Genomic DNA, 22,750 nt, shown 5'->3' on the forward strand with positions numbered 1-22,750 from the left:
CGGGAGCATCTCCCTGACCGGGCCCCCCAAAGCTAGGGTTCGGGTCTTTCCTCAACCTGACGTGCCAAGATGGCGGCGGCACCACGGGTCCGGAGGGGAGGAGGGGCGGGAATGCGAGGAGGGTGGGACGTACCATCCCCACCCCGGGGGAGAGAGGAGGAACACTGCGAGGGCAAAAGGAAGTCCTGCCGGGAAAAGCAAGAAACGCCCCCTCGCTCCACCCATGCGTGGATCTTTCTCACTCCCCTGGGACCGGGGCCGCGCTCCACCCGCAGGACACGCCCTCTCCCCCCAGGGCCAATGAGAGGAGCCAGCTGGAAGTCTCGGGTTTTATGAATGAGTCCCGCTCTCACCCACCGGTGGCCGGCCTCCCGCCAAAGCGTCCAGTTCAGGGGCAGGCCGGCACCTTAAGACACCTATCATACGGCAGGGAATTATAATCGTCTTACTCTCTGGTTCACTCGGTGAAATCTTTCAGTAAACTGCACACGCTTTCTTCATAATTCCTCTCGGAATTATGTTTTATGTTGGACACAAATCGTGGATCAACATTGTTCTGTATGGGAATTCAATACTCAGCACAGGTGGCTCTTTACACAGTTACAAAAATAAATGTAGTTTTTATTACCAAGTAATAAAATAAAAGACATAATTAACCCTAGTATAGGGAAGCAGGATAAGGTGTTAAATGGAATAACAAGTGTATGTTACTTTCTCTCTGGGGAAAGACTGGGTTTTAAGCGTAACAGTGTGGCAGCATAAGTGCTCAAAAAATATAAATCCAAATTCGTTTAAGAATTAGGAATTAGCAGAACAAGGAACCAGCCCAGCTAATGTGTGGATCAAGAGTGCCTAGGACTCCTGAGTCAAATGAGAACTTCTGGTAGGAGACAGGAAAGGGATGAAGACAGGAGACTGATCCTATGAGTTTGGATTTTTTTTTTTTTTTTAATACCTGACTAAAAAATAATACCAAACAACTCCTGAAAACCTAGACTCATAATAAGATTACTACATGATAAAAGGGAAAGCATGAAGTAAACAGCTTCCACTATACTTTAAGAGCCAGGGTACATACTGAGTTCGGTCCTGACTCCTAAAATGATTTGACTTCATTTCTGCACTGCCCACACATCAGAGACTATAAGCTGTGTAAAAAGGACAGATACCCTAGATCCTATCAATAAACCCTGGGCCCCTCCAAAATCTGCCAGATTTGCAGAGGAAAGAAAAGCTGACCTGCCTTGCTGTGTTACTGGATAACAAGATACAATGAGGTTCTATTACATAGTAAAGTCACTTACCAAACAAGATATTCTCACAAAGCTAACTTTTTTCCAAAAGATGTAAAAATTATAATTTATACATATACACTATATTTTACAGTTTGATAGTTCAAATAGTTAAACAGTTCATTTAGGGGGTTTCTGTGGGGGTTTTTTGCATTGTTTTCCCTTCCAGATTCTTTGTCACTGCCTTGGCTCTGCCCTAATCTGACATCATTCTGTCACACCTACTAAATCAAGTTAAGTATTCATTTACCTTGGTAAGAACAATCTTTCTGGGTGATTCAGAGGGGAGAGGTTTCTGAAAGGTCCAGTCTATTCTGAGGTGGTAGAGTTAGTTAAGTCTTCTCACACAGGTGGAGGGAAGAGGCATAGGGAGGCTCCCTCCAGAGCAAGATGAGTGCTCACACCTAGATGTTCCAGTGCCTACCCACTGAAAAAACCACTCTGCACCCAGCAAAAGTTACCGAGGGTCCCATAGAGCAAGTCACACTGGTTCTCAAAAGAACTGAGCTGTTTCTGCAATCCATGAAGGAAAGTCACTTTGAACAGTGGTGGTTTGACATCTGTGAAAGAAGCCATTTGAACTCTTATAAAGAGAATTTTTAAGGGATCAGCAGCCTCCCTGGAAATTTCAGGAAAACCAGCAAGACAGGGGATGGCTTTCATCTTTTCATAAAGTTCTTCTCCAGAGCTACTGAGGTTCTCTGGAGAGAGTAAATATTCCGCTTCACCCGATCTTCCAGAGAGGAGGTAGATGCGCTCTCTAGCTTCATGCGGCTGCAAAGAGAAGACAGGGGAAAATTAAGTAACAACATTTGTCAACTGGTCAACTACCTGGCAGAATTAGAAGAAACATGTTGCTACCCATAAAGCGGCTGTAGAAACACAAGCTCTCTTTAAGTCCACATAGATATAAGTTTTGAGTAACTCCATCTGGAACTCAATTTTTTACAAATTTTGTAAGGGAAAATTTATCTGTTCTGGAAAATAAGTCCAATCCTCATTTGAAAAAGGCTTCCTGAGCCTTGAATTCTTAGAAGGACAAGAAGATTCAGTAAAATACCAATTCATTTCTCCTCCCCTCAAATCAAAAACATCCCCCTGTCTGGCCAGAAGTTGAGAAAAGCAACAGAGGTATCTGGGGGCTGAGCTCCACATGGACACAGAAACACTGGGGACACAGTGACTGAACCAGTTTTTCTGACTGCCTCTTTGGGACCATGGCCATGAACGCTGTTAGGCAGGGAAAATATGCACTCACTGGATAAACTTCCCATCCCGGGAGTCTAGCTTCTCCAGCCTCTGCTCCCGCTCGTCATCCTTGGCATGCCTCTTGAGGATGTTCAGCCTCTCTTCCTCTCGCCACTTGGCATTTTCCATCATCTCTTGCCTTTTTCGCTCCAGCTCCTCTGATGAGAGCTTTCTGTTGAACACAAAAATTACCCTAAGGCCTACTTCTCTCCCAGCCAAAAAATAGAAATACCCCAGGAAGAGAAACCAGGTAGGACCCAGATTCTCCAGCCCATAGCTCTCTTCCCTTGGAAATGCTCAGCCCAGTGCCACACTTAGCAAGAGTTTCCTTCCTTCCTAACAACTTGATCAGGTGGTTTCACTCAAATTTCACGACTTTTAGTGAAGGAATCCATACTCTCATTCAATAATCTCTAATTATTCTGAAACAATACATAATAAGAACTAATCAGGAGCCTCCATCTATGGCAATTATATTCCAGTTGTTTGTTTAACAACTTATAGAAGAACAGGGAACCAAGTTTATCCATGTGATGGTTGATATCTACCACCTACCCACTGGAGATGCTTAGAAGTTCATGGACATAGCTCATGAGTATACCATTCAGGACTAAGCTAGAAGCAAGCTGCCTGAAGAATTTAACTTAGTCTCAGTAGACAGGTCTTCTTTCCTAGTACTCACTGCAAATGAAGAGCAAGAAGAGGAGATGAACCAGCTCGATCACTATTTACCAATGTAAGACATCCAAATCCATTGTTTCTCAAATTGGTGTGATATACAGATCCCCCTTTAAAAGGAAAAATAATTATCGGAGTCCCATAGGGAGTTGGGAGCCCAATTTTGAGAAATAAACTTAAGATACTAAAAATCTGACAGTTATCTATAGCGAAGTGAAGACTCCCCTTCAAAACCCCACTAACTAAAAAGAAAATGGAAGAGGAAATAACTCTAGATAAGACATATGTGAACAAACTGTCAGAAGACACAAGAAGATGAAGGAGTGGTAACCACTTTAACAGATTAGAGGACACGGAATCCTAAGTGCCTGATACTGATCAGAAGCAATTCACACTGTAAAATCCAGGAGAGCTTCAGGTACTGTAGGCTCTAATACTTTGGAGTGTGGTCCACAAGGATGAAAACAAAGGGACTAATTTTAAGTCTATATAAGGAACAATTAAGACAACCTGGGATCCTCTTGCCTGACTCGGGGGAAGTCAGTGACTGCTCTCTCAAGCATCTACAGGAGACCCTCTAGAGGGTAGACTCTGGTAGTTTCTAGAGAAATTGAACCACACAGGAGAACCACACCAGACAGCTACATGTAAAAGAATAGGATCAGAACATTTTCTCACAGCACATACAAAAAAAACCTCACAATGGATTAAAGACCCAAATATAAAACCAGAAACCATAAAACTCCTACAAGAAAACAGGCAGTACATTCTTTGACATAAGTCATAGCAATTTTTTTTTAATCTATCTGCTCAGGCAAAGGAAACAGAAGCAAAAATAAACAAATGGGACCAGATTAAACTCAAAAGCTCTTGAACAGCAAAAGAAATTATCAACAAAACAAAACAAAATTACTGAATGGGAAAAAATGTATTTGCAAATAACATGACTGACAAAGAGTTAATATTAAAATTATATAAACAGCTCAAACAACTCAACAGCAGAACACACAACCCAACTAAAAAATGAGTAGAAGACCTGAAGAGACATTTTTCCAAAGAATATATACAGATGGTTAACATGCACATGAAAAGATGCTCAATACTGCTAAACATCAGAGAAAAACAGATCAAAACCACAACGTGGTATCACTTCACACCTGAAGAATGGCTAGCATCAAAAAGACCACAAATAACACGTTGGTGAAGATGTGGAGAAACGGGAGAAGCTTCATCTTTTCGATTGACAAGAAAGGTGTTTCAGATCACTAATTAAAACATTCAAAAGAGAACTCAAAAAAAATTTTAAATTCTTGCAGAACTCTCAGACCCTTGAGGAAATATCCAGTGACCCTCAATCTGAGAAACAATATAAATAGTGCTAAGGTTTTACGGCCGTAATCTTTCTTTCTTTTTTCAGTACCCTAATCTTGGTTACATCTTTAGTGTTCAACTACCTGGAACACCAAACCAAAGCAAAGAGATCACAAAACCCATCCTTTCCAGTTTCTGTGTTTCCATTCTTGGAAGACTGAGATCTTGAGATCTCTTTTGAAGACTTGAGATCACTTTTTTTAAAAAATTTATTGAAATATTGGTCTATTGGTCCTACACAGTAGGAACCTGTTTATTCTAACTCTTTCTAAATCATAAAATTCAACAAAAATTCTAACAGCACTAAGAAAAGGTTGACAAAATGAGACAAATTCAAGTGATGGCAGATGGCAGAAGAGACAGAAAAACAAAGCAGGATCTGAAAAAGCAGGCCTTGCACTGACCAAGAGTCTTAAAATATATTTAAAAAAAAAACAACATATAGTCATGAGCATCCACCCCTAAGAAGAGCATGGATTACAGCACAGCTGAAGAACTGACCCAGCGACACCAACAGGAGATTAAATAACATGCAGTATACCCTCCCCCTCTGGAAGGCAGGGAAATATGTAATATTTTGGAAAGTTGCCAATCAAAATTAAACCTTAAACTTAGGGAATCAGGCAATTAAGAGTTAAAAGGGACCTTAGGGTCTGCATCTCTTCTAATGCCATAGTGACTGAAAGAGGTTATTATGAACTCAGTGACTTTTCAGTGCTGGTTGTGTACTGGAATTACTGAGGTTATTCATGTCCATTGAGTTGCTGATCCTAGCTACCCATCTCATCCTCCCAGAAATTACATCATAGGAGCCGCCAGGGAATGGGATTTTGGGTTTTCTTTAAGCTTTAAAAGTTGCCCGACTCTTTTTTTTTTTTTTGCCAAATCTTAGTTCCTCCACCAGGAATTGAACCCAAGCCCTCAGCAGGGAAAGTGTGGCGTCCTAACCACTGGACCACTAGGGAATTCCTTCATCTAATAACTTCTAAGAGCAATTGAGACCCTTTGGGACAGCCTCTCAAGGGCACAGCCAACTCCACTCAGGTCCCAAGACTGTACGTCTATGTTCTGTCAGACCCAAGCCATACCTAACTCAAACGCAGAGTTGATCTTAGGGCATTTGCCCTCAAAGAGACCACCCTGCTTCCCTTTCAGCTGATGCCTCAAGAAAGGAGCACTCTTAAGAAAAGCTTCCTGTGGAAATCTCTGTGAGAATAACCGCGGTTTACAGATGTTGACAGAGTCACTTAGTGAATTGGTCATTAGTTCAATAGTTCAAAACTATTTACTTTGTCCTTTCAATGTGATTCACATGCAGTGGGGAGAGGGGGTAGGGTGGATGGTTAAAAGTTAACAAGTGGAATAAGAAAGGGGTAAACAAAAAGGGTGATACAGATTATCCTCTTGCCCTGGTCTGAGCCATTCCTAGACTCATGCCTGGGAGTCTGAAGTGAACCTCCTGGGCTCTGGACTCACCTGGTGTACCCAGGAGCATACCGCCTTTGGTAAACCTCCTTTTTAGGAGACGGGCTCTTACTTCGGCCTCTGTCTTTCCTGTTTACCTTAGAGTTGTGCCTGTAACAGATACGGAGGGCAGAGAGGAGAAAAGCTTTTTCAATATAGGGGCTTCTATCATGTCCTTCAAAAGATGGAAGAAAAGCTACCAGCTTCAGAATCATAACCCAAATTGAAGAAAACAGAGGGAAGAACTGGAAGAAAAATAAAGGCATAAGGATACATAAGATTTGATATTACTCTCACTCCAGAGATTCCACACATACAAATATGTAGTTCTAGAAATTTGGGCTTTACATTAAAAAAAAAAAAAAGTAACAATAATAACAAAGCAAAGCCATTTGGAAGAGTTGATGAACAGATATGGCCAACAGCAAAGCCCAGCTGTGACCAGGCCCCCACACCCACAGGTCATTGCCCACTGAAATCCCCACACTCACGGCTTGCTTGGCCTTGGGGACCGAGACCTTCTGCCAGGGGATCGGGACCTCCTATCCCGGGACCCTGCTTCCTTGGTGCTCTTCTTGCTGGTATGTCTGGGAGGTGAGGAAGAGGAGCTCCTGGACCTGGAATAATTTTTCAACCCATGCGCTCCCTTTCGTTCAGCCATCAGAGAACCCTGCAGTCCCTGGCTATGGTCGGAGTTCCTGACCTGTATCATCAAGGAAAGGAAGGAAAGCTGTATGCAGGAAGATCCAGCAGCTCAGAAGATGCAGTGAAACAAGAAAATGAATAAACATTGAGGTCCTATACGGGGCCAACTGGGTATTCCAATCCCATCATACGGTTATCACTGAGAGCTACATACACTAAGGAAAGTTATCCTCTGCTGCTGCTGATGCTGCTAAGTCGCTTCAGCCGTGTCCAGCTCTTCGCGACCCCATGGACTGCAGCCGACCAGGCTCCTCCGTCCATGGGATTTTCCAGGCAAGAGTACTGGAGTGGGGTGCCATCGCCTTCTCCGAAAGTCATCCTCAGAATGCCCTAAAAGGATATATCACCCAAGCACTTAAATTGGCCTGGCTCTTCTCTACAGCCTGAGGGGGAGTAGGAGGCAGAACATGGAGGAAAGGACCTGAGGGGAAAAAAGGAGTCCAGAAGGATGTACATTTATTAAAAAGTCATCAACCTGGACACTTAAAATGTATGCATTTCATGTAAATTACCTGCAGAGGGAAGGGGGGGATGCCTAAATGCCCATTATGGTTTAGCCCCTCTACTCAGAGGGACAACAGCTTAGTGAGAGGCTCAGGAGCAAGGAAGGGGCCTGTTCCCCAGCAATCCCAGCCTCTGCTGCCCAAAGTCCCTTCTTTCTGTGTGTATGACTGGCTGCTAAAAATGCTCTATGTCCATGCAGCAACATGGATGGACTCAGAGACTGTCATACTGAGGGAAATAAAAGTCAGACAAAGAAGGAGAAATATCGTATGACATCCCTGATATGCAGAATCTAAAAATGATAGAAATGAAACTGTTTACAAAATAGAAAAAGATTCACAGACTTAGAGAACGAACTTATGGTTGCCAGGGGGAAAGATTGGGGGAAGGAACAGTTAGGGAGTTTGGAATGGACAGGTACACACTGCTATATTTAAAATGGATAACCAATAAGGGTCTACTGTATATAGCACTGGGAACTCTGCTCAATGTTATGTGGCAGCTTGGATGGGACGGGAGTTTGGAGGAGAGTGGATACATGTATATATATGGCTGAGTCCCTCTGCTGTACACCTGAAACTATCATAACATCAGCTATACTCCAAAATAAAATAAAAAGTTAAAAAAAAAAATGCTCTATATCCAAAAAGGCTGCCAGGTTGGCACGTTCCATGGCCCCACGGTCACTCCCTTTGAGAAGCCATATCCTTACCTGTAAGCCATATCCAGGGACTTTGGACAAAACAGAGGGAGAATTTGCCATCCTCTTTTGAGATCTAAGAGATTAAACACATAAGTCATTGAAAAAGAAGACGCCTAAAGGTCCAGTTTACAGCTCTGTGCCGAAATGTGCTTCCTGTTTCAAACGTGACCTCTCCCACCTCCTGGCTCTCACGTGGGAGTGTGTTTCTCTATCTCTGCTGGAAGATGCATCAGCACAGTCATGTTTTTCCTGCGAAAAACCGTGGGCCTCACTTTTCAGCTCCAGCGCCCGAGCACATTCTCCTCTCACCTCGTGCTGCTATTCTAGGGACTCTGAGTCAGCAGCGACAGCGCCGGCGGCTCCCGCAGAGAAGACACAGAACAAGCCCAGATGGGCCCATTAATGCATTAAAAAAAAGAAAAAGCCTCCGTAAAACCCACTCCAGTCTTGGCAGAATCAAGAGCTGAAATGAGGGACTGCCCTGGCAGTCCAGCGGTTAAGATTCTGAGCTTAAAATACAAGAAACGCAGGTCCCATCCCTCATCGAGGAACTAAGATCCCACATGTCATGCAGTGCGGCCAAAAAGTACATAAATAAATAAAATAAAAAAGAGCTGAAAGTCGCATCCAGGACGTCTGATTTAGGACTGACACAGTGGCAGCCAGCCCTGCTGGGGATCGTGCCAGCACCTCTAGGAACTCTAATGCTAGCTGGCAACTCCATGGGCAGAGAGCCAGAGGGTGCCAGTGCCCTCCACTGAGCCCCCAGAACCTAGCGGTTCTCGGTCCAGAGCAGGCGCTCGTCCACTTCTGTGGAATGAATGAGCGTGAGTGAATCAATGGTGCAGGAGGCCGCTCAGCGCTCTCACCTCCCGCGGCTGCGCTCATCCTCGCTGCTGCAACGATCGCTGCCTGGGCTTCTGTGCTTATGTTTCTTGTGCTTCTTTTTCTTCTCCTTCTTTTTCTTCTTCTCCTTTTTTTCCAGACTCATTTGCAACTAGAAAATACCCAGAACATAAGCATGTAAGATTATCCAGACCTGTCAGCCTCTCTGAGGGTCATGTGGAAACTGCCTGACTTCAGGTCTCTGGGTCTACAGGGGCTTGGGGACATGATCAATCAGCCACCCCGTGCTGACAACAGTGGAGGGTCCTGACCCTGGTTGTGCAGAAACACCCACTGGACTACTGAATGGACTTTCTGGTGGGTGGGGCTGGGAATCTGTGTTTTGAAACAGTCCCCAGAAACACTGCCTAGGAATTTCTGTTCTGTCCAAAGAATCCAACTCCACTGAAAGTAATTAGGGACTGCAAGATCAATTTTTAAACTTTTCTTAACCAACTGATCCAAGAAACATGCACATAAAGGGAGTTTAGGGGAGAAAGGATACATATGTATGTAAAGCTGAGTCCTCTGCGGTCACCCTGACACTGTCACAACAATCGGCTACACTCCAAACATAAAATAAAAAGGTAAAGAAAAAAAGAAACAGCCACATAACGCGTGGATGATGAATGGGCCCTGATGATGAACGGGGCACCACCTGGTCTCCTGAACACAGTGCACAGTCGTGCGTTCCAAAGGCATATCCCAAGACCCGCCTTTTTCTGGGAGAGTAACATCACATGCCGCATTTCCAACCAAAAGACATAAGAGAGAAAACCAAGCACAACTAAGCTTGATATAAGATTGCATAAAATCACCAGGAGACAGTCTCTAAAAGACAAAGACGTTTAAAGCCATTCTGTTTTCCCTCTCATAATAAATGGAGAGAAGGAAAGAAAAGAAGAAATGGAGAGGAGTTCTCATGTTAAGGAGCTCTTAATGCTTACATAAGGCACTACTTACCAATTCTTTGATTTTCTTCATTTTCACAGGATTATTCAAGACTTCTCTTTTCTTCTCCTCCTCTTTCTTCCTAAAGAAAGAGAAGTTATAAAAATTATGATTATTTCTTCAGAAAGGGAATTAAGTCATTCATTCTACTCTCCATAACTCTATGCAGCAATCTTTTTTCTAAATGCAAGCAGACAAGCCCTATGATGCAATCTGCATGATGGTGTGAAAGTCAGAAATCTTCCCCAAGTCTGCATGAGGGATTGCGTATTGCGGGTCAAGTCCACACCGGCTCCCTGTTGTGCAAGAAAGTGAGTTTGGTCTGTTGCTTGTTAAGCTTCATGCTCAGGGCTTCCCAACTGGTCAAGTAGATGTATGTCATCTTGTGTATCAAACATATGCAGCATTTCAATACTACCTCCACTGTTTAGCATCATAACTCATTGAAAAGTAAAGAGAATGGATTCCTCTTTAAAGAAGCCTTATTCTCATATATTCATAGGAAGATAAACAGGTCAATTTTCCTGGAGGACAATTTGGCAACATTTATCACAGCCTGTACATACTCATAAAGTCTTCAGTCTTATAAATGCTTCCTCAAGAATTTATTATTGAAGGGATATAATCAAGGAAGGTCACTAAAAAGTTGTTCATATTAGAATGATGTAAGCCTGGAAACAAGTTAGGGATTCAATAGGAGAATATTAATAAAATAAATTATGGTATATCCATACAATATAGATATTAAAAATGTTATAAAAGCGTGGTCAGCAATAAAAAAACATGCCCCATATATATGATTAGGTGGAAAAAATGAGTTTATAAAATAATATGCATATTTATACACCGATGTTCATAGCAGTATTATTCATAATAGCTAAAAGGAGGAAATAATCCAAATGGGCATGAGAGATGAATGGATTAAAAAATGTGGTATAAACATGCAACTGACTATCATTCAGCCTTAGAAAAGAAGGAAATCCTGATACAACCTCAGTGAACCTTGAAGACATTATAGGAAGTGAAATAAGCCACTCACAAAAAAGCAAATACTGAACGATTTCACTTGTATGAGGCTCAGAATAGTCCAACAATAGGAATGGAAAATACAATAGTGGGCCCCAGGGACTGCGGGGGAGGGGAAATGGAGCGTTGTTTAATGGGTATAGATTTTCAGTTTTGTAAGATGAGGACTTTCCTGGTGGCCTAGAGGTTAGAATTCCAGGCTTTCACTTTGGTGGCCTGGGCTCAACTCCTGGTTGGGGAAGATCCAGTAAGCCTCACAAAAAAAAAAAAAAACAAAGAGATGAAAAACTTCTGGAGATTGACTGCACAATAATCCAAACGCCCTACTACTGAACTGTATACATAAAATGGTTTAAATGGGAAATTGTACATCATGTGCATTTTACCACAATTTTTAAAACAGAAATCTGACACATGCTATATAATATGGATAAACCTTGATGACATAATGCTGAGTGAAATAGGCCAGTCACAAAAAAAATAAATACCATAGGATTCCACTTATGTGAGTAATTAGAGTATACTCATAGAAAAAGAAAGTAGAAGTGGTTGCCAGGAACTGGGAAGAGGAGGGAATGGGGACTTATTGTTTAAGGAGTATAAGGTTTCAGCTGCAAAGATGAAAAAGCTCTGGAGAAGGACGGGTGGGGGTGATGGTTGCACAACAGTGTGAATGTGCCTACTGCCACTGAGCTGTACAGTTTAGAACAGTTAACATGGTAAATTTTATGTTATGCATATTTTACTACAAAATGGGAGAAAATATGTACATATAAAGATATATAAATAAGAAATAAACATTTTTCAATGTTCTATCTTACATCCTTGAAATAAAAATTATGCAAATTAAAACGCACACACACACACACACACACACTACATGATTTTATTTAACAGCCAAAATGCAGCTTTACTTTGATCTGTTCTAAGATTTCAAGTAAGATTCTAAAGTTTCTTTTTAAAGGGTTCTGCTATGAAAACAAACAAACAAAGGGAGGGAGAGAGGGGAGGGGAAAAGAACTCTATCAGTTCAGTAGCTCAGTCATGTCCGACTCTTTGCGATCCCATGAATCGCAGCAGCCAGGCCTCCCTGTCCATCACCAACTCCTAGAGTTCACTCAAACTCATGTCCATCGAGTTGGTGATGCCATCCAGCCATCTTATCCTCTGTCGTCCCATTCTGCTCCTGCCCCCAATCCCTCCCAGCATCAGAGTCTTTTCCAATGAGTCAACTCTTCGCATGAGGTGGCCAAAGTATTGGAGTTTCAGCTTCAACATCAGTCCCTCCAATGAACATCCAGGACTGCTCTCCTTTAGAATGGACTGGTTGAATCTCCTTGCAGTCCAAGGGACTCTCAAGAGTCTTCTCCAACACCACAGTTCAAAAGCATCAATTCTTCGGCACTCAGCTTTCTTCACAGTCCAACTTTCACATCCATACATGACCACTGGAAAAACCATAGCCCTCACTAGACAGAACTTAGTCGGCAAAGTAATGTCTCTGCTTTTGAATATGCTGTCTAGGTTGGTCATAACTTTTCTTCCAAGGAGTAAGCGTCTTTTAATTTCATGGCTGCAGTCACCATCTACAGTGATTTTGGAGCCCCCCAAAATAAAGTGTGACACTGTTTCCACTGTTTCCCCATCTATTTCCCATGAAGTCATGGGACCAGATGCCATGATCTTAGTTTTCTGAATGCTGAGCTTTAAGTCAACTTTTTCACTCTCCTCTTTCACTTTCATCAAGAGGCTCTTAGTTCTTCCTCACTTTCTGCCATAAGAGTGGTGTCATCCGCATATCTGAGGTTATTGATATTTCTCCCGGCAATCTTGATTCCAGCTTGTGCTTCTTCTAGCCCAGCGTTTCTCATGATGTACTCTGCATAGAAGTTAAATAAGCAGGGTGACAATATACAGCCTTGACGTACTCCTTTTCCTATTTGGAACCAGTCTGTTGTTCCATGTCCAGTTCTAACTGTTGCTTCCTGACCTGCATATAGGTTTCTCAAGAGGCAGGTCATACATATCTCCAAATTTCTAAGAAGCTGCCAGTCTTTCTCACCTTGCCTACCTCTTGTTATTTAACGGCTAAGGGTAAATGGATAAATCTGATCTGGACTGGTACATTTACCAATCTCTTCCCAACTGTAAAGCAAGAGGCGAGATAACATCTCGGCTGAGCATCTCTAACAAAACCCCCTTCCCAGACCCTCATCAGTACCTGATGATGAAAAGCGGGTCCTCTCGGATTTTGCTGGCCATGTCCAGAAGGGAATTGGCACCTGACGGGGCAAAGATAGAGCCTGGGAGGAGTCCTGTCTCCGAAGAACAGCCTGCCTCCTTCTCCTCCATCTTTTCAAAAACGTATTTGTCAATAGGACGCCCCAGCAAGTACTCATCACGGTTCACCATCCCACCAGGACCCTGGTACATCCAGTCCAATTTTTCCTCCTTTTTCCTAGTTCAAGGGGAAAAAAAAAAAGAAATAGTCAAAGAAAATGTAGACTCCTGCAAACCTAAACACAAAACCTGAACACAAGTGATAGATAATAAGCACAGCTAGGGGAATTCCCTGGCGGTCCAGCGGTTAGGACTCCATGCTCTTACTGTCAAGGTTGTGGGTTCAATCCCTAGCCAGGGAATTAGGATCCCACAGGTTGAAAGGCATAGCCAAACATTAAAGAAAAAAAAAGTGTGGCTGATCAGACTAGGACTCATGCTACAGGCTCTTTAGCAAAGGCTAAACACCACACTCCATGAGGCACTTGGGAAGAAATGGTACTTGCTGTCATGGAGTTTACATTTTAGCAGAGAGATTATTTCCACACAACTAAAGCAACTTGTGAGGAAAGAATGTTCCTCAGCCTGGGGCGTGGATCTTTGCTCAGGGCTTCTCAAGTCTCCTTTACGAAGTCTTTGTGTTGTGCCTTCATGCCGAGGATAATCTGAAACAGCTAATGTGCACATTTTGGATCAGCTCATCACCAAGATTCTGGATCAGCTCATCACCAAGAACAATTCCAGTGACCACATATGCAGTGGTATTTATCACGTGTTTTGGAAATTACTGGCATATTGGCACCAGGGGTAATACCACATTCAAAGGGATAATGAGAAAAGATCAGCCATAGCAAGTTATGTTTTCAAGCCAAAAGAGGGAAGCCAAATTATGTCACAGTATCATGCCAAATATTTCGCTGTGGTTCTAAGAGAAAAAGTGGTGAGAAAATTGGGTCTCCAGGCAACAAACAATAAAGCTGCACTGAACTCGTAAGAGTGTGTTGGGGCAACCAATATCACATTCACATTGCAAGCAGCAAAGCAGTTTCATCAAAAGAGTACTATCTATAACATTAGTTTCAATGATTTTTGAATATGACATTTTTTGTATATTGATTTTTAAGATTACATAACAACTATGAGCATAAATAATATCTTTTTAGTTATATCTTTTCACATTAAAAAAAAATGTTTTGAATATTTATTTTTATTTATTTTGCTGTGCCAGGTCTTAGTTGCCACACGTGGGATCTAGTTCACTGACCAGGGAATGAACCTGGGTCTGCTGCATTGAGAGTTTGGAATCTTAGCCACTGAACCACCAGGGAAGCCCCATGTTTGCACATTTTAATAAAAATAATTTAAACCAATAAGAGGGTCTAAACCCTTTAGATACCTCTTTTCTTATTAAAATGATTGGTTTGATGGACTTCCCTGGTGGTCCAGGTGTTAAGAGTCCCCCCCATGCAATGCCGGGGGGACCCAGATTTGATCCCTGGTCAGGGAACTAAGAACCCACATCCTCAGAGCAACGAAGCCCTTGCGCCACAACTGCTGAGCCCATGAGCTCTGGAGCGCCTTGCAGCATGGCTAGAGAGAAGCCTGCATACCCGCAGCAAAAGATCCCACGTGCCACAGCTGAGACCTGATGCAACCAAATGAAACAAATAAACATGTCTTAAAATAAATGAATGAAAGGACATGTCAAAGGTGAGTCAAAGGATCATGCCTATACATGCCTGACATGAACATGGACTGGGAAGCAGGGATTAAATATTCATTTGTATTCATTTGTAAACACTGACTCAGCATTCTTCCTGTGTGCCAGGCAGAGAGGAGTAACATTGGAAAGATGACAAAGATTCAGGCAGCTGAGCTCCTCACAGGCTACCAGATAAGGCACAGAGGTCAACAAATTACCAAACAGTGCTGCTGAGAGCTAAGAATGCGAGGAGGTGACTGTGGGGCACTTGAAGCAGGAACACCTGAATACGCAGAGATACACGTGGGAGTCATCAGCATGAAGCTGACACTGGTACCAGAGGAATGAAGGCACTCTTTTAAAAATATATATATATATTTTATGTGTTTATTTATTGGCTGTGCTGAGTCTTCATTGTGGCTTGAAGGCTTCTCTACTTGTGGCGCACGGGCTTAGTTGCCCAGTGGCATGTGTGATCTTAGTTCCCTGACCAGGGCTCGAACCCACATCCCCCACAGTGGCAGGCAGGTTCTCCATCACTGGACCACCAGGGAAGTCCCTGAAGGCACCCTTAGAGAATAAAGTGAGAAGAGCAGTGAGCCTTGGGGAGCAGGAGCAGTTACGAGATGAGGGAAAAGAAACTAAGCGAAAGAAAGAGAAGAGATGATATGAAAAGGTAGGAGGGCTGGGAACCTGAAGGCATAAAGCAAAACCTGTCCAGAAGAAAGAAGGAAAAATGAAGACAGATACTTCTATGAAGTAGTATCTTCAGGGCTCCAGCTTGTCTTCAAAGGACTCAACCAGGGCTTCCCTGGTTGGCTCAGTGGTAAAGGGTCCGCCTGCCAATGCAGGAGGCATAGGTTCAATCCCTGATCTGGGAAGATTCCACATCCACAGAGCCACTGAGCCCATGCGCCACAGCTGCTGAATCTGTGCTCTAGAGCCAGGGAGCGGTAATTACTGAGCCCTCTCGCTGCAACTACTGAAGCCTGAGCTCTAGAGACTGTGCTCAGCAACAAGAAGCCTAAGCACCACAACCAGAGAGTGGCCCCCGCTCCCCACAACTAAAGGAAAGTCCACGGAGCAACAGTGACCCAGCCCAGCCAACAATCAATCAGTTAATTCATTTAATTTTTTTTTAAAAAAGGACTCAACTGATATGAGCCCTCCTCAGACCCTCTGGTAAGAAACCACGCTGTAATCACAGAGATCCAGTGCCACTGGACTTGGCCTGGTTCCACCACTAACCAGCCCAGTAACCATGCAAGTTATTTCTTCACACTTCCACATCCTCACGTCTAAAATGAAACTAGTTTCCCAATACAGGGGACAGAAGTTAGATCCCTCGTCCAGACACTGAGACCCCACACGTCACGGGGCAACTAGCCCGTGTACCACTACTACTGAGCCCACAGGCCTAGAGCCTGTGCTTCCCAACAAGAGAAGCCACTGCAATGGGAAGCCCACCCATGGCAATGACAGGAAGCCCTTGGGCAGCAATGAAGACCTAACCAAAAATAAACAGATAAATAAAATTTTTAAATAAAATGGAGCTGGTAACTGCCAACTCTCATTGCTTTTAAATGAGATGCTCTCTCTGAGTTTTGTTTTTTTTTTTAATATTTATTTATTTATTTGGCTACATCAGGTCTTAACTGCAGCATGTGAGATCTTCAGTCTTCATTGCAGCATACAGGATTTTTTAGTTGCAGCATGTGGGATCTAGTTCCCTGACCAGGGATTGAACAGGGGCACTCTGCATTATGAGTGCAGAGTCTTAGCCACTGGACCACCAGGGAAGTCCCTCTCTCTGAGTTTTTAAATGAGAAAAGATACAGGGTAAAAGTCATATAAAAATGAAATAATCTACAGATTTTTGCTGTTGCTATCACTAAGGATATAGAACAGGTTCTTGAGGCTGCCCATGAGGCTCACCCAGGGAGATTTTTGTTTTTGCCACGCAAGTGGCTTGTGAGATTTTAGTTCCCTAACCAGAATCCCAGGGACGGGGGAGCCTGGCGGGCTGCTGTCTATGGGATTGCACAGAGTTGGACACAACTGAAGCAACTTAGCAGCAGCAGCAGCAACCAGAGACCAAACCCGAGCCCTCAGCAGTGAAAGCCGAGAAGTGAGAGGTCTCCTACCCACTGGGAGGCCAGGGAATTCCGAGGGAGCTCTTAAAATCTACAGATGCCCTTGCCCCAGACAACCCCTGCTATTCTTAGGAAGCTGGCCTGAGTGGGAATCACTCCCATCTTCATCTATCTAATCTCCCAAGGACACACTGAAGTACAAGGGTTGAGAAATGCTGGTGTAGACCCAAGCATGGAAAACACAATTTTCTAATAAAGAGAATACCAAAGCAACACTCCACTGCAAAGAGGAATTTGGATGAAGATCAAGGATAATGTAGATATTAAGGTTTTTTTCTTTGTTCTAGGAGAGAAGCATAATAAACATAGAAAAGATCATCTGAACCATAGAAGTGAGCTGTTAAACAGCACAGGGTTTTTACTGCATACATGAAAAGCACGACACTGTGCAAGGAACTACACAGGCCAGTCCGCTGGACAAGCAGATGGCCTAACTACATCTGCAAGTAAAAACTGAGAAAAGGGGCCTACTTGTTGACCTTTGAGTTTCATGATATTGGACGACATGGGTGAGGGGGCTGGGGCAAAAAAAAAATCAAAAGAATATAAAATCACCTTCTTCCCATTCACAGCAGACAAGAGGGCCTGAGGGTCAGCAACATGGTAAACACTGGACCCCCAGCTCTGAAGCTGCTCATCTATACTCTGACCTCATTGGACTCTGCAAAGCCCAAAATTTCTGACATATCAGGTGCATAATCTGTAACGTTTGCCTGAATAAAAATCTGAAAATAATTTTTTACTTTTGGTTGGGAAGTAAACTCTTCTGACTAACAGATATTCTGTCTAAAGTTGACATTTGTTTTAAAATCAAGGGTTCACATAGAAGAATGTCTTATACGCTGCCCAGGAATTAGTCCCAATGTGTGAAACTGATTTACTTTAAATATAAAGGATATAATTTATACAGAGTATGAAAAGTAAAATAATTTAATGTGTGCCTATGGTTAAAAAAAAAGTACAGAATTTAATTCTCTTAGCTCATTTTATATATTAATGCCCTAAATATATTGTGTTGTACTTTAAAAATTCCAAAAGTCCTTTTATTTTAAAATATTCCGAATATTTTAAACTCATACTTAAGTCAGAATGGCGTTCTCCCAATCCATTTTCCTGAAAGAATGTAACTGTTCCTGCCTAAATTCCGTAATACCATTTCCGTGAACTGAAACTAAGTCTCTCTCTTGGTCTGTGTCTCTTCTCTCACACACACACTCACACACACAAATGTCACTAATCCTCCTGTGATGAAATTACTAAGGAAAAGCCCTATATATCCAATACAGGGGAAAGTATGTCACATGTCACCCTGGAGACTTGTCCACAAGGATATGCACAAGGAACAGTAGAGACTACTCAATTTTAGTCTAGAGTTTTTACTCAATTCTGATTTAGGAATGCACTGCATATTTTATGCCTTTTATTTTTCTCAGAACACATTTACTCCTATCCCCTTTTATGGAGGTTGGTAGGGTATATCATCTATTACTTCCATCCGATATTATACAAGAGGAAACTGAATGGGACTGTCCACAGTCACAAAGCTTTCACTGACAGACACAACATCTATCTCCTTCCATGGGACCTCAATGCCTCCCTAAAATGAGCCTGTAGTACATCAATAACAAAAGCAGGAATGTGGCCTCGACACAGTAAGAGCAGGGTAGAGGCAGTCATCCTCAGTCACAGTTACTTGTCAACTGTCTACCATGAACTTGGCCTACACTGAGGCCTTTACGTGTCATCTCATCTGATCCTCTAAAAGCCTTAGGAGTTGGGTACTCTCACCCCCACCCTGGTTCTACTGAGGTCACTGAGGCTCCCAAACTTGCTCCCAGTTACATAGCTGGGCTAGTTCATACAAAGTCAGCCTTAGAACCCAGTTCAGACTGACTCCGAACTCATTCTCTTATCCAGCTATTATGCAACAACTGGACGATGCACCCACAGGCCTGCACTTCCCCACACACCAAGACACCCCCAGCCCAAATGGCCCCAGCGCCTTGGTTACTTGACAGCCCCGACATCCTCCGCGTAGCGCTGCATCTCCTCCCGGGCCCTCTCCTCCCGCAGCTCACGCTGAAGCTCCTCAATCTTCTTCCGCTCAGCCTCATGCTTCTGCTCAGCCTTCCACACTTTCTCCACATTGCGGAGGGTCTGCGGGTGCCAGCTCTTCTTCAGATTCTGTGGCAAATGAAACGAGGGAGAAAACAAGGCAGGGAGCAGGTGTGTGGTGAGCATAACTGGCCCTGCCGCACCCCACCCCGTTCACGCCAAGGCAGCCATGTAAGGGCAAGACGTCTCTAACAATGGCGAGGCTGGCACCCAACAATCTCTCACACGTGGGGGGCAGAGGAGAAGTTGTTCAAGTACATAAAATTTCAGAATGGAACAGGCCCCCCCCGAAATTCCCCTCAACTACTTCCATCCTGAAATGTATGAGCCTAACTTCCACAGGCCATGCCTGAAGTGAGGGCTGGTGATGACAATACAAGAATGAGGCAGAGAAGTGGGAAGGTATAGACTCTGAAAGGTGAAAGAACTCAAGTGCCTTTGGCATTGGACACATTCTTAAGAATACAGCCTTCTTGTCCTTGAGTCCACTGAACTTGCCTTGAACTTGCATGGTTTACAACCACACCTGGTACCTCTACCTCTTTCAACCTTCCTTCCCAAGAATCTCCCCCCGATTCTGCTCTTCCCTTTCACCCTCAAGGAGTGCTTCACTTCTCCCTTTCTCCCCATGAGTCACTGCATTGGTTCAGTTTCCCAACCAGGGAAGGTTTTCTGGAGGAAGTGACATCTAAGGACAATTATAAATTATCCCAGTGATGTAGGAAGCAGGGACGAGTGGAGTAGATTTCAAAGACAGGTAACAGCACACACAGCCACAGGCCCAGTGGTGAGAAAGAACAGAATACAAATAATTCAGCATGGCTGGAGATAGGACAGCAACCTGATGGGAAGGGGACTCAAGATGAAGCCAATAAAGAAAGCAACAGGTTAAGTGCCTTATAAGCCATGTTAAGGGACTGAATTATCCTGTTGGCAGTAGAAAATATTAAACATTCATATGCAGCTGAAATGCATGACCAGCTTAGCATGTACAGAATGAATTGGAGAGGATCAGAATTGGAAAGGCCTGGTGAAATTCCCTCAATCTTGAGGTATCTCTCTTATCTGATTAAAAGCTTTCTAACAGACATAAAACACCTTGCTAAAAACTAGCAAGGGGGCAATCTGTCCCCTTCAGATGTCTATGTCAGAAGCTTTCCCTACCTCTGTTATACTTTAATAAAACTTTGGTACACAAAAAGCTCCAAGTACTCAAGCCTCATCTCTGACCCCAGTTCGAAATCCTCTCCTCCAGAGGTCATGAATTCCGGCGTAACACACGGCTCACAGCAGCAACCTTTCACTTTCCCCTCATCAGGTTATTCAACCATTCCTCCCCGACCCTCCACCTTGCCCTAATGGCCCTTCTCGCTTGCCTTCAATACAGGTGATTTTGCATCTCAGGGAACACTTGGGAATGTCTGTAGACACTTTTGGCTATCACAATTCAGGGAGAAAGGTGCTACTAGCCAGGGGCCAGCTATGTTGCTAAACATCCTACATGCACAGGACTACACACACAACAAAGAATTATCCAGCCCAAAATGTCAATAGTGGTGAGGCTGAGAAACTTCGGATTCGAGCTTGCTGCTGCTGCTGCTAAGTCGCCTCAGTCATGTCCGACTCTGTGCGACCCCAGAGACGGCAACCCACCAGGCTCCCCTGTCCCTGGGATTCTCCAGGCAAGAACACTGGAGTGGGTTGCCATTTCCTTCTCCAATGCATGAAAGTGAAAAGTGAAGTCGCTCAGCTGTGTCCGACTCTTCACAGCCCCATGGATTGCAGCCTACCAGGCTCCTCCGTCCATGGGATTTTCTAGGCAAGAGTACTGGAGTGGGGTGCCATTTCCTGTCCCTAAATGCAGCTACTTGAAGACACTAAATCAGACTAACTTTGATGGTATCTTGAAAGTCATTCTAGTTGATAACATCTGACAAACTCTAATATAGCTACTAGACAAATGGCTAAATTAATCTATTTGCTGATTCGATTAGCTACACTTTCAGGAGATTAGCATTTTTCTGATCTTGCACTACATTCTTATGGGTACATTTTCCCATTTGGTGGCTATACAGGTTATGAGAACTAGCCACAAAACTTATAATCACTGCGGACAGTGACTGCAGCCATGAAATTAAACAACACTTGCCCTTTGGAAGAAAAGCCATGACAAACTGAGACAGCATATTAAAAAGCAGAGACATCACTTGCTGTCAAAGGTCCATATAGTCAAAGCTATGGTTTTTCCAGTAGTCATGTATGGATGTGAGAGTTGAACTATAAAGAAGGTTGAACAACAAAGAACTGACGCTTTCAAACTGCAGTGTTGGAGAAGACTCTTGAGAGTCACTTGGACTGCAAAGAGATCAAAACCAGTCAATCCTAAAGGAAATCAATCCTGAATATTCTTTGGAAGGACTGATGTTGAAGCTGAAGCTCCAATACTTTGGCCACCTGATGCAAAGAGCCAACTCACTGGGAAAGACCCTGATGCTGGGAAAGATTGAAGGCAGGAGAAGAGGATTACAGAGGATGAGATGGTTGGATGGCATCACTGACTCAATGGACATGAGTTTGAGCAAACTCCGGAGACAGTGAAGGACAGCAAGCCTGGCGTGCTGCAGTCCATGGGGTCACAAAGAATTGGACACGACTGAGTGACTGAACAACAATGAATTCAGAAGAAAGCTCTGCCACTACAGATCAGAATGCTGCACTAAAGGAGTGAAAGTCAGAAAGGCGAACATGAGGAAGATCTTCTGTGATCCCAGAACACGGTCAGGGATGAGGAGAATGGGGCACAAGTCACCACAATTACAGCGCAGGACAAGACTGAATTCCTAGTTGAGGAAAGGCGAGGTACCCCAAGACAAAATATACAAAACAAAATCTGCGTGACACGTCCTTCATACCTGCCTCCTTTCCTAGCCACGGTTCCAACCGTCCTCAAGCTCTCCAGAATTTCCAGCCAGAACGGTTTCCTGCCAACAAACACCACCTGCCATCCTTGGCGACCCACCTCACACGCCTTTCCAAGTCTCCGCCCCGTCCCTCCATGGCCGCAGTGATCCGCCCCCTGTCCAGCGCTACAGCTCCCTCTCCCCGAAAGCACAGCTGCGATAATAAGAATACTCACTGCCACACCCGTCCCCAGCCCGAGTTGGTCTCGGGCCTCAGTCCTCCCCAAGCCCTGAGCTCCCTCACTTACCAGGTCTCCGCCTCCCATGATGGTGGAGACGTTTCCTCACTCCCCGGAGCTAGAAGACGCAGGAAGGATCGGAGAGAAACTTGGAGAAATAGTTCAACAACGACCTCCCGAGACCTGGTCCCGGGAGCAGCCGGCTACCACTTCCACTGCCCGATCTAGAGCCCACTTCCGGGAGGGCGTCTTATTACAGAGACAGCGTCGCAGGACAGTGACGTTTAATACTAGCTGTCGCGTTGCGTGGCATAGCTTCGCGAGCAGTCTCACGGAGTATGGCCCATGATATCGCGGGATTTGTGGTTTCCTTTCGGTCACCTCGAGTTGGCTCTTCCCCCTGGCTTTCCAAACGTTGTGGTAATAAGCTGAAGACCTGTGGGGTTGTGCTTCCAAGGTGGCGCTAGTGGTAAAGAACCCAACTGGCCAGTGAAGGAAACGTGGAGACGCGGATTCCATCTGAGTCGGGAAGAT

General features: G+C 43.9%; 1 protein-coding gene across 1 annotated transcript; it reads right to left on the minus strand.

Annotated features, from left to right (window-relative positions):
• Positions 1 to 591: 591 nt before the first annotated feature.
• CWC25 (CWC25 spliceosome associated protein homolog) lies at positions 592 to 22,439 on the minus strand. Its single transcript, XM_052658046.1, has 10 exons — positions 22,286 to 22,439; positions 18,974 to 19,146; positions 13,049 to 13,285; positions 9,814 to 9,883; positions 8,835 to 8,962; positions 7,975 to 8,038; positions 6,545 to 6,756; positions 6,066 to 6,164; positions 2,551 to 2,712; positions 592 to 2,066 (listed from the first exon to the last, which is right to left on the minus strand). The coding sequence occupies exons 1-10, from the start codon at positions 22,301 to 22,303 to the stop codon at positions 1,952 to 1,954; spliced, it is 1,278 nt and encodes a 425-aa protein (XP_052514006.1). The 5' UTR covers positions 22,304 to 22,439; the 3' UTR covers positions 592 to 1,951.
• Between the last annotated feature and the right edge of the window lie 311 nt (positions 22,440 to 22,750).

The sequence above is a fragment of the Budorcas taxicolor genome, chromosome 19 (genome assembly GCF_023091745.1).
Source record: "Budorcas taxicolor isolate Tak-1 chromosome 19, Takin1.1, whole genome shotgun sequence".
NCBI classification, from domain to species: Eukaryota; Metazoa; Chordata; class Mammalia; order Artiodactyla; family Bovidae; genus Budorcas; species Budorcas taxicolor.